Raw genomic sequence first — 16489 nt, forward strand, 5'->3', positions numbered from 1 at the left:
TGGGATGCTCTGCCTGGAACACATTTTAATATTTTTGATAGCATTCATTTATTTATTTGCTGGTGTCTCAGCAGTGCTTGGAAGCCCCAGTCCTGGGCCTGTGCTATTCAAAAAGAGAACATAAAGGGAATCCCTGCTAGTAACAGAGTTTGCAATGTCATTCCAATCAAAACATGAATTTTCAGTGTCTTCCTAATTACTGCAACAGCTAAAACCAAGCTTTTCTTCAAAAGGGAGCTTTCAGTAAATTTTCCAAAATGGAATTATAGTGAGAGAGACTTGATTTTCTCAGCTCCTGAGAAAATGTTACCACAGTTCTACACCTCACCCTTTTCACGCCAAACTTTTCTATTCCACAGTTTTCTCATGGCACTTTTCACCTCCTCATTTCTCAGCGTGTAGATGAGTGGGTTCAGCATGGGCGTGATGACATTGTAAAACACAGCTACCCTCTTGTCCTCCGAGAGATTGCTGGATGGGCGTATGTAGATGAATGTGCATGGCCCAAAGAAGAGAATCACCACAGTAATGTGGGACCCACAGGTGGAGAGGGCTTTGTACCGCGCTTCGGACGTTTGCCTTCTCAAGGATAACAAAATGACAATGTAGGACGTGACCAGGATGAAGATAGAGACCAAACAAATCATTCCACCATTGGCAACAACAATGATGCCCGCAACATAGGTGTCGGTACAGGCCAGTTGCAGTAGGGGATGGACATCACAGAAGTAGTGGTCAATTTTGTTGGGACCGCAAAAAGGGAGGCTAACGGTTATGAGGGTCTGCACCAGGGAGTGCACAAAGCCCCCCACCCATGAACCCATCACCATCCAGCCACACACACGCCTGGTCATGAGGGTGGTGTAGTGCAGGGGTCTGCATATGGCAAAGTAGCGATCATAGGCCATCACTGTGAGGATGAAGATCTCAGCGCCGCCAAAGATATGAAACCCAAATAGCTGTGCCATGCAACCCCCAAAGGAAATGGTTTTCTTCTCAACAAGGAAGTCAGCAATCATTTTGGGAGCTGTGACAGAAGAGAAGCAAGTATCTGCAATGGACAGGTGGCAGAGAAAGAAATACATAGGGGAGTTCAGACTCTGACTGCTAACTACAGTGACAACGATGAGCAGATTTCCTGCCACAGTAACAATATAGAAGAACAAAAACACCACAAAACATATTTTCTGCACCCCTTGGTTCTTTGAAAGGCCCAGAAGAATGAATTCCTTCACACTGCTTACATTCTCCATGTTGATCAGTCGGGTGCCAATATGCAATATACAGCTTATACACCTGGGAAAACAAAGACAGACACATGATTCATTAGCATTTTTTCATTATTAATGATGAGTTCTATATCAGAAGTGGATACAAACCAAGAAAGATATAGCATTAGTATTAAGCTTATGAAGTGTTTAGTTTCTGTCATGTACTTTTTTCACAGCTATTTAATTCTCCACAGTACAAAGCTTCTGCCATGGCTTTGGTGGCACAGAGATAGGTGCACTCTGTGATATGTTCCTTAATCCTGGTCCTCCAGGATTTTGAAGGACTGGCTCCATGGCTGATAGCCTTCCATGCACTAAGGACAAGGCCAGAGTGTTCACCTTGGGCACTACGAGGCAGATAATGCAGCATGTTTGCCCTCAGGGGAGACAAAGTCCCTGACAGAAATCTTTGTAAAATGGGTGTCTTTAAGAATACCTGGAAATATTGCTCAGAATGATGATTGGCTTTATAAGTACACATGATCTTTGAATTCTTGTTTAGAAGGGAAATGTAACCACGGGCAGAGAAAAGAACTCTCTTGCGTATATACATTTTGAAACGTAAATATGAAATGTCACAAGCTGAAAAATGAGTTCTGGGAAGGTTATCTATCATGGAGGGAAAAAAAATTGCACATATGACTTAATGGAGTATTTCACATTGTTCTAAATCTCAGCATTGTTTCTATCAGAGGAAGGAAGAATGAAAGACTCTTGTGAGATCTTCTGTCCCAGCACTGTACTGATTTTACCTAGTGTGATTTTTGATACACTCTGCGTGATCCTTTCAAGGGTTAACTTAGCTTAATGAAGCTAATCTAACTAAACTCCTTCAACAGCCAGTATAAGTCTCTCTATAGGCTGATTCAGAATGACTGAATTAGGGTCCTTTGCAGAACCCTTTTTTCCTCCATTCACTATGAGGAGCTTAAGCAAATTAGCACCACCAGGTTAGAATGACCTTTGGAGAATAATCCCTTTTGGTGCCTGAAAGTAGCTCAGAGCTTTTTGTATGCCATCCACCTGTTTTAGGTTATGGCTGAGCTCCTTGTCCCTAGGCATTTCTACATCCATACAGTTTCTCATTCGAGACAAGGTCACATTCCAGCATAAACATGGGACTTCTTTGGTTCACCCTGTATTCCAGCTACAACCCATCGAGCATTACGTGTCACTAATAAATGAGTAGCCTACATCTTTAGAAAGAGTGTAACGTCTCTAGCTTGCCATTATGCACCCAGACCACCAGAGTTCCTTTGGTCAAAGAAGTCTGGGAACCACCAGATGAAACTCTTCACAGAGAGTTTAAGGTCAGCCAAAAGCAGGCACTCTTTTAATAAAAATATCCACTGTATGGGCTTCCTTCTAGGATCAAAACATTCCCCGTCAGCTGGTGTTAAAATGCACCATTTTAAGTCCTGCAGAATTATACCACAACCAGTTCTTCTCATTTGTGTTGGTGATCTGTGAGCAAATCTGTGGAATGATTCAGTTAAGCCAAGTTATCTATCCTATCTGGCTCCATCCAAGCCAGAGCATGACTGGAAGCATACCACAGCAATCGCAGGGCCATATTTAGGCAGTCAGAAAGGAGTGACCAAGAGAGAAATGGTCAGGGGAAACTATATGCCTGAATACCAGCAGGTGGCAAACTCCTGAGCTAGAAACAAGGTGTGCATCTACAAAAGGACCGATTCACAATTCAGACAGCTCGGCTATGTGTCTTTCTTGACAAGGTCCTTTCCATCACCACCAAACTGCATTTAACAAACTACCCATCTGTCTGATCTCATCTCATCGCCTTAAGTCATGTAGGCACCTGTACCTAAGCTAGGCATATTACACCTGACCAGTCTACTTGTAGATGTGATGAATCATGTGCTGCAGGTACCCGTTTCTTACTGCTGACTCCAAGAGGATTACTAGAATGACTAATTCAGTAGAGGATTGCCACCAGTTATGGCTTATCTCTTCAAGTGCCTTTGCAGGGGTAGACCTGAGCTATATGACATAACGCAATCAGCTGCAAAATAAAATGAATCTCATGTGTACTCTTAACATCTCAAAAAAGGTGAGAAATTGCACCATCTCCTTACTGCATGCATTCTTCCCTGAAATCTCAGGTGGTTATGGGAAACAAAAGAATAATATCGAAGCAATCGAATCTGCGGCTGTAGAACTAGCTCTGTATATGATTCTAGCCAAAGATAACTAGAGACAGTTGATAACTTCAGTGGAAGTTCCTTTCTGTATTTTCACATTTGTGCAAGAAGAAAGGAAAGGGAAGAGGAAAGCAAAGCAAAGCAAAGCAAAGTGAAGCAAAGCGAGAAGCCAGAGAAGCTGCAAAACTTACCTCGCCTGTGTTTAGAGATCTAATTTTTTGTGTAAGGCTGTACAACTTTATCTCCTCAACTTCTGTCTCCCCTGGTATGAATGTGTTAGAGCACAGCACCTTTAAAAAACATAGAATGGCTTCTGGAAAGCTTCCAAAACTTGCTTAGGAGGTGGCTGTTAGTGTATAATCCAATCCCATCTAATTTATTACTTGCTTTCATGTGTCACAAGTGTATCTTGATGTTTCCTGCCTGTGTGAGAAGTGGTTTAATAGGCTGTGTGGATGATGTGACCTGGGTGTGCTGAATGATGCTTTCACATCCCAGCAGCTGCAAAAAGGGCTGAGAAGAAAAACATTTAAGTACCAACCTTTAACCCTCTCCCAGGAAATCTTCCACCTGAAGGGCTCTTGGGGCTGGAGGAGGGAGGGGTGGAGGCTTAGTGAAGGGAGGGCGTGAAAGAAAGGGGCAAAGGAGGAGAATGAGTTCCGTCTTGATTGAAAAGTTTAAGTAAATATATTTTAAAGAAACAGTTGTCAGTCAATGCTTTTATAATGATATCACAAAGGCATTTCAGGGTTTCTGCATAAGAAATAACAGTCAAAGGAGTAGCTGAGTATTCAACTGGACAAGCATATGCATGGAACTATCCAGCTAACGCTTCTCAGAGTTCTTCCTTACTCCAAGCTGATAGTTGTATGGATTTCCCCTGTGTAAAGGGCCATTAGGTCCACTGCTCTGGCTTCCTAGCATTGTGAATGCTAAAACTGTCCATTTGTAATCTAGATATTTTCTCTCCTTTTTTAACTTCTGTGTATTCCAAAAAACATGTCAAAGAGATACCTTCATTAAAGAAAAACAGAAAGAAACCTCAAGCTGTAGGAAGAGTCACCATCCTCCAGGGATGGTAAAGAATTCCTATCACAGGAGTCTTTTAAGGACAGCTTGGGCTCATTTCTCTCAGAAGTGGTTACGATTAAGTTTTTATAGGGACAGAAGATGTCCTGGGTGACCTCTTGATGACCCTCCAAGTCCTATCTCACCAGAAATTTCATCACTGGAAATCCAGTGAATAAAGCCTCTTTGCAAGAATTTGCATGTTTTAACAGAGGTCAGTGAATTACCAAGTCAGTCAAAAAAATCCTTCATTTACGAATTGGGAAACTGAGGGAGGAAGTCACGTATTTAATGCTGATGGAAGTCAGCAAATTTAACCCTGACTTAGTCGCTCTAGGCTCTTCTGCGCAAAAAAATGAATGTCTCTGGAGGCAGATGCATCTGATCTACCTCAGAACTGATTTTAGGATGCGATTAGGTGTGAAATAGACATCTAGCTTTTAAACAAAATAACTTAGGGCGGACAAATCTCACTGTCATGATGGGCCCCATCTTTCTTAACCTGAGCAGCTGCAGTCAAAGGTGAACCTATGAAATGAAACCAACGAAGGAGGACAGCAGAGAGGTCTCATGGTTTCTAGTGAAATCTCTGCTAAAGCAATATTGTAATCAACCATTAAAGGGCTTTTCCAAACCTTGTTTACTGGAATGAAATGGCTTCAGGAATACTGCTACTCCGTAGAATTAAAACAAACAAAAAAGAAAAGTTTTGACCCCTGTTAGTTCTTTGAATGTTCTGGTGCAGACATTTTCCCTTCTTTCTCTGCCCTCAACTTAATTTCAAAAAATCAGATTTAGATCCATTCCTTTTAAATCCAGCCCTTCACTTGCTCACAAACTGTTTTAGTGTTAATTAGATCCACGCACCAGCCAACCCAGAAAGAGAGTAATGGAGAAACAAAGGAGGGAAGGATTGAGGGCAGGAGCCAAAAAAAAACCAACAAAAAACAAATAGAAAGTCTGGAGAGCTGGATGGAGAGGCAGAGAAAGCCCTTTCAGCCCTGCAGCAACAGGCAAGTGCCAGTGCCAGGAAGAGAGGTGACCCTCACAGCAGCTACTGGGAAGACAGTGAGATAAGGTGCTGTGGCTGGGAGCTGAAAGCTTTCTCAGAAGCACTAGGGTGAGAGGCCTTGCATGGCACTGCGTAAGGGGAGCGAGGCATCCCCAGTGTGGGGCGAGACGGTGGTGGGGAAGAGATTTGGCACAGGCACAGGAGGGTGGCTGATGGCTCAGCAGCAGCTGTGTGCTGCAGCCACATAGGGAAGGGAAAAGCTCCTTACAAGCACCTTTCTCTCCACTGCCTGTACAGGCAGCCTAGGGCAACTAACTCATCTGGAGATGGCCACCCTGGGCAAAAGCTGGGAGAGATGAGTTCCCCCTCCAGCCCTCTGGGGACAGCGATGGAGAGGCTCAGGGTGTAGGTGAGGAATTGGTGCTCTTCTCTACACACACAGAAGCACCATGCATCACTCCAGGACCCCTGTGTGTTGACCAGAGCAGCCGTGGCACCAGCTGAATGGTCCCCTAGGTGTTCAGACCTCAAGGATGTTTCTATACAAGCCCAAAATAGCCAGGATGAAACTCATGCCTGCTGAGAATGGCCTCCCAGGAGCTGCCAGAATGCACTGGAGTCCTGCAGGCTTGGCCTCAAGTCAAAGTGAGGGAAAAGACTCCCTGTAAGGTTCAGGGTCCCAAAGACATGCCCAGCATCCTGGGTCACTCTTCCTCCCCGCACTCTGCATGTTCTGCATAGCCATGCTCTGTGCACCATGTCCCCTTCCACACGGGGGGACCACGTAATGAGAAGAGGCACTGGCATGGTGTGCAGACAAGGATCGCTCTCACCCAGCTCCCTGGTCCCCAGCACAGCCCTGCTCGGAAGGGGCACGTCACCAGCTGAGCTGCTCCCACCGCAGTGGAGATGCCCTGGCTCTGCTGGGGGCTGAGCACTGCTGCCCACCTCCCCTCAGTCCCCTCTGCAGGCTGCCCCACCCTCCCACACCTCCTCGCCAGCAGGGATTTATACAGCAGTCTCTGCAGCAGTGTCTCTGGGCACTTGGCTTCCTTCTCCGCACGTTGCTTTCTCTGCAAACGCTTGTCGGAAGGTGACTTTCCCAGAGCCATGGAGCCGGTGGTGACGGTTGCTCCTGAAGAGGAAGTAAATGACCGGGTTGGTGCTGCTGTCCCAGAGAGATGAGCCAGGGACCATCAAAAATGGGAATTTACCAATGTTTGGCATGCTATGGTAATGCTTTTTCACTACTTCTCCCTTCTTCAGACAGTCTCGCGATATAAAGAACACAAGAACTGTCTGTCCAAAGTTATAGCTTGACTCTTGCACTGATGCTTTGCTTCCCAGCTGCATTCATGAGCAGCTCTAGCTTCACAGACCTTGCAGAAGATGCTCTACTGCTGCTCAGGGTCACACAGATTGAGAAATTGACAGTCCTCTTCCATAATGCCTGCTGCTGATTTCACAACCTCCCTCAACACAACTTCTCCTTCCCCAAGGGTCCACTGTCACTGCAGAACCCCCCTTAGCACACTCATCACTACCGAGTGTCCTCTTCTGACCTCAAAACCTCTCCCAACACAAGTTGTCACCATACATTGTCCCCTACTACTTCGCACAACCTGTTCTGCTGTAGGGTCTCCTTGAACTCTGTAGCCAGCCTTATGACACCTCAGCAGCCACAATTCTGCAACCTCTCCTAGTGTTACCCTTCAATAGCACCTGTTCCAACTCCTTTGGAGGTTTTATTGACTGACAAACAATTTTCTCCATGTAACAGTCTGTTCAGTGCCTCATTTTGAGGACCTCCTTGGTCCTCAAGCTGTAGACTGTGGGGCTTACCATTGTATAAAACACAGACATCACCTGGTCTTGGTCAGGCAAGGAGCCAGAGCTCTGGGGTGTGTAGCTGGAGTGCCAAAGGATATGGCAAAAACTATCAAGTGCACAGGATGCACAGGTGGAGAAGGCTTTGTGCCTTCCCTCGCTGGAGTGACACCCCAAGATGGCAGAGATGATGTAGATGTAGCAAAATGCGTACCTGCAGTATGACAAAGATGTCACCTAAGATGCAAAATGCTGTGAGGATGATCTTGTTAACCCTGATGTCAGAGCAGGAGATACCACAGACCAGGGGTACCACACCACAGAAGTGACTGGTGATGCTGGAATGGCAGAAGGACACCCAAAAGGCACAGCTGCTGTGTATCATTGAGATTAGAGACCCACAAGAGTAAGAACCAAGTCACAGCTGGATGCCGAGGCTTCATGACATGACAGCTTTGCATAGCAGTGGTTTCCAGCTGGTCATATGCCATCACAGCCCGAATGAAACATTTGTTGGTGCAAAATGTAGAGAAACAATACATCTGGGCAGCACAGCCACCAAATGAGACAGCTTTGCTCTCTGCTAAGAGACTGGCCACCATCCTGGGGGTGATGCCTGAGCAGCAGAGGTCTAAGACTGCCAGATGGCTAAGGAAAAGCTATTTGGGAGGGTGGTTTGGGGAGACAATCCTTATCAATGCAGTCAAGCCCAGATTTCCAACTACAGTCATCAGGTAAATAATTGAAAGCATTACAATGAGAGTGGGCTGTGCTTCTGCCTCGTTGGTTAGATCTAGGAGGAGGAACTCAGCTACTGTGGTGTAATTTTCTCCTGCCATTTTGCTCAGATATTTGTTCACATTAGGTAAGCAATCTTGTCTTGATACACTCTGGAGAACAACTGGCAAAAACCGATCATGATCATATGCTCCCACTAGCGGTGACCAGCATACTTCCTTTGGTCAACGAGGACAATACTGATTTCACCCAAAATGCCATTCTGAAATGGAATCACTTGTCTGTGTTATCCCAGACCAGCTGTAACATACATTATCTACCTAGATTGTTCAAGTGTGAAGCTGAAGCACTATGAATGCCACTAAGTCACAGTCTAATACATACATACCAATGTTCAAGAGTTGTTAGCGGGAAGTAGGCTAAATGAGACTGGAAACAGAAGAAATAGTCTCTGACAGATCTTAAAGAGGTAGTAACATTTCCCAGTTCTTTGAATTCTTAAATCAAAATTACATATGCTAGTGAGCATTTCAATTACTGCTGTTTCCAGGGTCTGAGGGCACTAACAGGCCTTAATGGGCCTGATCATCCTCGCCTGAGGCAGCTACTTGCACCTCCTGCCCATGGGCCCAGGAGCCCCATTTAAGCTCAACCCTGGGCCTTCAGTTTCTGTCTGAGCTACCCTAGAGGAGCACTGATCTCCAGCTCAGCTCAGCTCAGCTCAGCTCAGCATGCAGACTCCATTGCTCTGGACCCTGCCCTGTGGGCTGACTTCCCAGCTTGACCCTGCACCTGTCTTGTCACTTTGGGCCTGCCCAGTAGGCACTGGACTCTCTCTGTCCCTGGTTACCTGATCCTGGCTCTGACCTGCAGGCTGACTTCTTAGCTTGACCTCATACCTGCTTCATCACCAGGAACTCTCCTGGTCATCTGGACTCTTGGTTGAACTCGGCTACCATCTCTAGGTCTTCTCTGCCCACCTGGCTCAGGGCCAGAGGGACAGGCCCTGGCTGCAGCCTCCTGAACTTATCATTCTACACATCCTGAATAGAGAAAAGGAAGGAAAAAAAGGGCATTTCTCTGGCATAACTCATCTCATCATGTAGCAGATGTCTAAGATACTCAGATGAACCATTCTGTAAAAATACCTGTTACTTTTTTTTTTCCTCCCCTATTGCGAAGAAACTAAGATGGAAGACAGAAACGAAGGCATGCTTAGAGGTATATCTCTAGGTGAGATGAATTCCATAAGCAGGCATATGCATGTAGAGCTACTCCAGATTTATTACAAATAAACCAACTATTCCTTCAGTGCTGTGTTTATAACTGTGATACTAATATTTTTTTTTTAATTCAGAAAAAGATATTAAAGTCCACTGGTTGGATTCCAACTGTTTCCAGTCAACTTGATGGCATTCTACTAGACAAATGTCTGATAGAAAACACTCTTTGATTAATTCTGCTCGTTCCTGCACCAAACCAAGCTCCATTCACACTCATAACAAACTGACTGTCTGACTAGTAGGTACATGGACGTATGAATTCCTGAGCTGACTTTTGAAGGTGTGCAGGATATACAAAGTTACCTGTGAAGACAGAAATGGATGGTCAGCATCTCTGGGGAAAATAAGGTTTCAAATGCATTTGTCTGCATGGGATTACAACGATATTCCATAGCAGATGTCAACTGCACTTAAACTCCACGACTATGAAAAGAGTTAAATTCATATCCATTTTCACTTATCATGTCTTTATTAAACCAAAGGTAAGTAACTGCAATTTGTTTGCACGGAAGAATAAATCACTACAATCTGCTGCTGCTGTATCAATTCTATCAATAAATTGGACATACAAGCCACAAAGAACACGTGTGAAAATGAGGCTATTCTAGGATTCCTAGACTGCAACCTTCTAGTTCCACATTGTCCTGAAACAATGTTTTGCTAAATTTCAGTCTACTTTTAAATATAAACAGACTTTATCTCTGTTATTTCTGTTTTGTATAACAGAGATGGTCTCTTTCCAAAATGTTGAGAAGATTTGGATTACTCCACTCTTGGTAATACCCAGCACTGTGAAGAATAAGGAGATCTGAACAGGCTTTCATCTGGTTAACAATGGAGCTTCTATATGTATCTACAGACATCTGGATATCAAGGGTCATATGGCTCAGATATCTTTCTCAGCTCCAATATTTCAGGATACATGAGAAAGTAACCGGGTTATAATTACACTCACTGACTTGGATTCCCCAGACTGAAGGACAAGATGTGAGGTTTTTGCTGTCTGCACTTTGGCTCTCTATGATGTAAGAGATATGATCTCAGAAGTAATCGACTTCACCTAAGCTGTTCATCTCGTGTTCTTCATAGTTTACAAAGAAGATTCATGGATCCCGGGATATGAAGATGTCTCTTCTAAGAAAAGATGAACAGTGCCCAAGAAGTGCCCCCCCCCTTTTTTTTTTTTAACCTTAAAGCAAGATTAGATTGACAAGGTCAGATGAACTCAAATCTGCTGCAGAGGTTTAAATCTGGGTAAGATCAATCAATGTGCTCAGCTATAACTGGAATAAGCCAGGACAGCCTTTTGCTCAAGCCTATGACTAGATGCATAGTCAACTATCTGAAAAGAGCATGTCGGATATTTTTGTGCCACAACACTCAGATATGATGCAATGCAATGTTGTTCAGTACAATACAATACAAGATAATACATTAAAACAAGTAGCAGCAGTAAACAATAAGTATCACCTATTTACAAAATAGAAGATCTCCAGATGATGTCTATATATAACTGATGGTATTATCAACAAACGTTGAAAAACGGAAACTTTCTCAGCCATCTTACTTATTTCGAATTCTCATTTTCAAACAAATAGATAGGGTCCAAAAACTTTCTCAGCTCTATGGACATGCTATGATCGTGCTTTGCCAGCAGATGGCGAAGGCACAAACCTGAGTGTATATAAATGTGGATACACTGGTGCTGATGTTTTCCGGTAAGTGGAAGATGGCTATTTTATTTGTTGGATTTTCTTTAGCCATAGTAGGGCGCTATATTTTAAAAAACTTTTCTGAAAATTGTCATAATTCTCCTGCACAAGTTAATTATGAAAAGTCATACAAGGGGACATCCATAGGAAAGGAGGAAGTGACACAATCCAGTATTATAGCTGGGGAGGCAGCACAAGTATTTGGGGAAGCAGAGTAAAGGGAAGACAAGAGGATTTTCTTCTGTGAGGTGAACTGAATAACTGTGAAACTTCCACCTTGCAGGAATTAAGTTACTGTGCTCCTTCAGCAAATTATCCATTAAGAACATATTAATTAAGTCACCAAATACGTCAAAAGTTCAACATCTGCCAAAAGAGAAATACAGGGAGTTACATTATCTGTTTGTGTTAGACTAACTGACTCTTAGGATTCAGTTCATCTCGCCTAAATTCAGGCATCCTACTGAAGGACCTCATGCTGGTGCCTAGGAGGTTGGAGATCTCTCAGTAGAGATAAAAGGGAGAAATTAGGGAGGACTGTGGGTGAAAACGCTCATGTCATCTACCAGTAAGCATGTAAAAGCTTTGTCTGAACCTAATCTAGTCATCTAAACCCCCTCTGGACTCAATGGAGAGAGACAGGCAGTTCCTGGAGATGATTCAACTTGTCCTAAGGAAGAAGCGCTCTGTGAAGATGCTAACTTCTTTCTCTCTGATGAACACAGAGGAAGCCTGATTAGCTTTAAATAGGTCACTTGCATACAGCTAAAGCTCAGTAAGGAAGTCTTCCTGTATGTTTTCCCCAAGTGTTTCACACCTATGAGCATTTGAAAGAGTAATCATGGAGCCTGGCCTCCTGCATTGCTGTGGTATGGAAATATGGTGTGATGGCATGGTGCAGAACTGCAGGCTTGGGAGGGTAAGGCTGGTGGATTTCCGGGGAAGGGTTTTTGGTTTTGTTTTTTTTACACATGCACGTGCAATTTCACACATGCTTTCTCCATGTCATGTGGATTAGGCTCCATGCATCCCAGATTTTGGGATGTGCATAGTTTACTGTGCACATAAAGAGAGTCAGAACAGCACAGGGTGCAGCTCAGTGTGATATTTCAGAGAATGTGAAATGCATCTCCTGGACAGAGCTGTGCAGTAGATCCAGACCCAGCATGGATCTTGAGCACATGCCACATGTCTATACAGCAGTAAAGCAGATGGGATTCATCTCCCAGCAGTTAAGCTATTTAAAAGTTAGGTGACTGAATCTAATCTAGTTGTCTAAGCTGCCTTTGTAGTAAAGGAAGGAGACAGGCCATTCAAGAAGATAATTCATCATCTCTCTCTTGCAAACTCATCTTACAGGGACGTGGGACATTTTCCATTTCCACTCATTTCCTGCTGGTATTTTAAATGCTATCTTAAATTTGCCCTCACTCCCACACCTGCAGAAAGAGAAGGAAGATCAGAAGCAGTGGGGGAGTCATTGACATTCCTGGTGGAGGCTGCTCTCCAAAGATCTCCCATCTTTGGGCAAATAGTGTTTCTCTTCAATGGTGAATTCCTACTTCTCTAATCTTCCTTTTGCATGAGAGAGCAATGTTGAAACATTGAAATGTCTTCTGGGTCAATTATGCTAAATTTCAACTGAGAAAAATCAAAATGCTTCACTTTGATCATTTTGATTAATTTAATTTCAATAAAGAAATTATTAGATATTTCAGAATGTATACCATAGACATTGTGATACAGTCATATAATATGTAATAATAGAGTGTGTTTTGAATTAAATGAAACTAGACAAGAAAGTAGGTATGAAAAATGCTTTGGAAACTGGAAGTGCTTCTCCACCTCAAATGTAAGGATGGCTCAAAGTCAAACTATACCAGCTGACTAGCTGGGCAGTTGGTTTAAAAGGAAGTGCTAAAAACCTGGGAATAGGAGCACTTACAGAGATTTATTTATTTATTTATTTATTTATTTATTTTTCCTTGGGAGATGTTGTGCTGGAAGCGGGAAGGGGACCTGTGGGAAGATGGAGGCCCTGTGGGATGTGTGGAGGAATACTGGGGCTATTAAGGTAGTGGGAATTCTGCATGTGTGTCCATCGCATGCATCTCTAAGCACACGAGGTTTATCAACTGGAAATAACTGAGTATGTAATTACCTCACAGGAACAGCTTTTGGGAAAGAGGTCTTCAGATATGCATGGGGGTGAGGGCAGACTGAAATAGCAGCAGGTGGCTATGGCCCAAAAGTGAAGGGGCTCAGCTGGACTTCAGGGAGAAATAACAGAATGGTGGAAACAGTGAATTTAGGAGCAGAGTTAGCCAGCTACAAACGAGGGACATGTCTGCAGAGGATGCGCAAATGACTTTTTTGCAATTGCTGATCGCCTCACAGCCTGTCTTTGCTGGAAACAAGGTAAACCCTGGCCTCAGCTCAGTTCGGCCATTACGAGCATTCACAGTCTGTGTCGTTACCTGTGGAGGCTAGGTTGAGTGCCAGTCTGGACTTCCAGCTGCTTGAGCTTATCTAGGTAGTGCCCTAAACTGCGCTTCTCACGCTCACTTCTGTCACTTGCTCCAATTACTCATTTCTTCTCCTCCTGCTACGCTGAGCCATGTCTCCCTTTAGTCCTCTCCTCCCTTCCTTTGCCTTCCCTCCATCCAGAGTCAGCGTCCTCACGCACAACCTAACCAGGCCACCACAGCGGGACCATTCTTTCCCCAAACAGCCCCTGGAGTCTTCCTCAGCTGAGTCCCTTGCTCCAGGAGTTCAGCCAGACCTTGGCACTTACTTCGCAGACCCCCTCCGTGTTGGCTGTAGCCTGTCCGGCCACCAACACATCCAGGTTCCCCCACCCCCTGGACTCTACCTTCTTCAGCCATGGCCTTGCAACAGCAGCCAGCTTATCCTCAGTGCTGAGTTCTTCAGTTTGAAAGGCATTGCGCTATAATAAGGTTAGAGCTCATGATCACGGGTGGGGGCAAGTGGTATCTCTGCATGGTCTGACATTGTGTGAAAACCCTCTGGGATGCCAAAGGTCTTTGCAGGACAGGGGACTGAACTCTCTATTTCCAAGTCTGTAGGTAGCAGCCCTCACCTGGGTCTGTGAGTTGACACATATGGCGGAGGTGGGCTCGAGGTATTCTTGATCTTTGATTTCATAGGGAACATGGCAGTGGAAAACAGGATTTGGGATCCTTAATGGAACTATGGGGTGCTTGTCGGGTAGGGTTTAGGATAAGAGTTTCACTGGCAGACTTGAAGGGTTGGCTGACAGGCTTCTCGGCAGTTGAATTTTGTTGACAAACCCAAAAGGAGGCCACAGAGTTGTGCAGGGACAGCCCTGAAGAGCTGGAATTTACTGCCCGCTGCTAAGGATACAGCAAAAAACAAGAACACAATTACCAGTTTGGGGAGGGGGCTGTTCTTCCTTCCCTGCCCCACTCCTTCAGTGACCACCTCCATTTATGCCCCACTGAAATTTTCCAGGATTCTGCTCTGCTGGGGTCTTGGCAATTTTGCTGCCATTACTAATCTGCTGCCCAAGGCAACCCCTCTGTTCTGCCTAATAACCTGAGAGAGGTGGCAGGAGAGAGAACAAGTTGGGCTGGATTATGTATACTGTCAAATTTCAATTATTTTATTATTAAAGTTCTTTTTTTTTTTTTTTTTTTCAGAAGGGGCACCCTGTTTCATAACCTGTGGCAGTGATGGACTTCAGCACTGGATTCCTCAGTTGCCAGTTTGATTTCTCTCAGCATTAAGATGTATGCCTTTAAGAAGACATTTTGTGCTGGTGAGGCAAAATGGAGAGACTGTGGAAAACAGGCACGTCTGGCTGATACTTATCAACTGATGACTAGTAATATTTGACAGATGCTAACATAGCCATAAGAACAAAACTGTGGCATTTCAGATTTTTTTTTAATTGCTTCATCTGTAATTGTGAAACTGTAATTTCCTAGTTTCTTTTTTTAAGCTTTACCTTTCCTCCAGGGGAAATGTCTGTGATTTCCTTTGCTTTTCTCTGAGGAAACCCTACGCAGATTATTACATGTATTGATTTGAACTAATCACTCTGCCTTTGACAAGGAAGACAAATGCAAATTCCAGGTAGGTTACAGCTTTAAGGAGCCTGTGTCTAAAGACTCAAGGCAAGCAATTTAATATAATTGGTTTGTCTTTCCAGGAAATGACTTCGGATGATTTTAGTAAGGTCTCCGTAGGTACAGTTAAGAAACTTGTGCCTGACAAATTGCAATGATGCAACTTGGCAAGTGAGTTTGCGAGTGTGTTTAAATTGGCTCCAGTGTGCATCATTAAAATCTCAAGGTCTTTCACTCCTTGAAATTAGCAGCTCTCTCATCTTACAGTCAGACGTGATTATTGCTCTAATCTAGGGACAGCGAGAGACCGCCTTGAAGGAAAAGCAGCCTGTGAAAACTGGCAGGATCTCTACAATGCTTTTGCTGTATCTCAAAAACCCCACAGAGACCCCGGTCTAATCTATTTCATTTAAAGATGATGGGTCAAACAGAGCTGGCTACATTGCACTAGTGGGGCTGCAGCTTAAAACTGCCTGGACTGAGCTGGTTTTGAACTGCTCTGTTTTTTGCTGGGATGATACACAGCTGACTGACCAATTTGGTCTACATAGCAAAGGCAGTAAACTCAGAAATGGTTTCTGGCAAAGATGAGGCCAATTCACAAGTTTCCCTGTCTTCTTCTGCTGTCCCAGGCCTCCTACTCTGCAGATTTCTTCTTGCTACTCCATCTCCTTTGCAGAACCTGGAAAACAGGGGACAAAGTTTTCATTAGAAACCCAGTTTTTCATTTAATTTTAGAATAAAGAACATTCTGAGGGAGCCTAGCAGGGAGGATGGAGCCCACCTGCAATGTGAGCTGCAGGGAGGGATTATTCCCTTGCAACAGAACTACCTCAGAGCATCTTGTCTCTATGTCTGAAACACAAATGGCCATGAAAGAAAAAAGGATCGTTCTCAGCCCCATGTCTGAAGGCAGCAGCTAAGTCTGTAATTGGCCTGGGCTCATAACGAGCATCCTTAGTTGGACAGCTCAAGACCTGACAAAGCTCATTAATCCCACTATTAGTCAAAATCAGATTGCATTACTCCAGGAACATAGTCCTGGTGTGGCATGAGAGGTCTGAACAAAGCCCTTCTCCAGACAAACACTTGCCCCTCTGATGCCTACATAAACCCCATAGTGACGGCTCCTCCGGTATAAGGCTAAGGACCCTCGGTGGAAGCACCAGTCTGCAGGGTTACACAATGCAGTAGCATGCACAGTGCAAAGAAGAAGCCTAAACAAATCTCAACAGCAGTATGGCATGCATAAAAAGACTTTTCCTCTCCTTCCGAGCTTTCTATTTGCTTTGAGATCCAAAGCTAGG

General features: G+C 44.2%; 1 protein-coding gene across 1 annotated transcript; it reads right to left on the reverse strand.

The window, feature by feature from the left end:
* Positions 1-347: 347 nt before the first annotated feature.
* LOC136991959 (olfactory receptor 4S2-like) lies at positions 348-16173 on the reverse strand (the record flags this gene model as incomplete). Its single annotated transcript, XM_067295460.1, has 2 exons — positions 16160-16173; positions 348-1236 (listed from the first exon to the last, which is right to left on the reverse strand). Coding segments are annotated over exons 1-2 (903 nt in total), but the record flags the coding sequence as incomplete, so codon positions are not given.
* Positions 16174-16489: the final 316 nt, after the last annotated feature.

This window comes from Apteryx mantelli, chromosome 4 (assembly GCF_036417845.1).
Source record: "Apteryx mantelli isolate bAptMan1 chromosome 4, bAptMan1.hap1, whole genome shotgun sequence".
NCBI lineage: Eukaryota > Metazoa > Chordata > Aves > Apterygiformes > Apterygidae > Apteryx > Apteryx mantelli.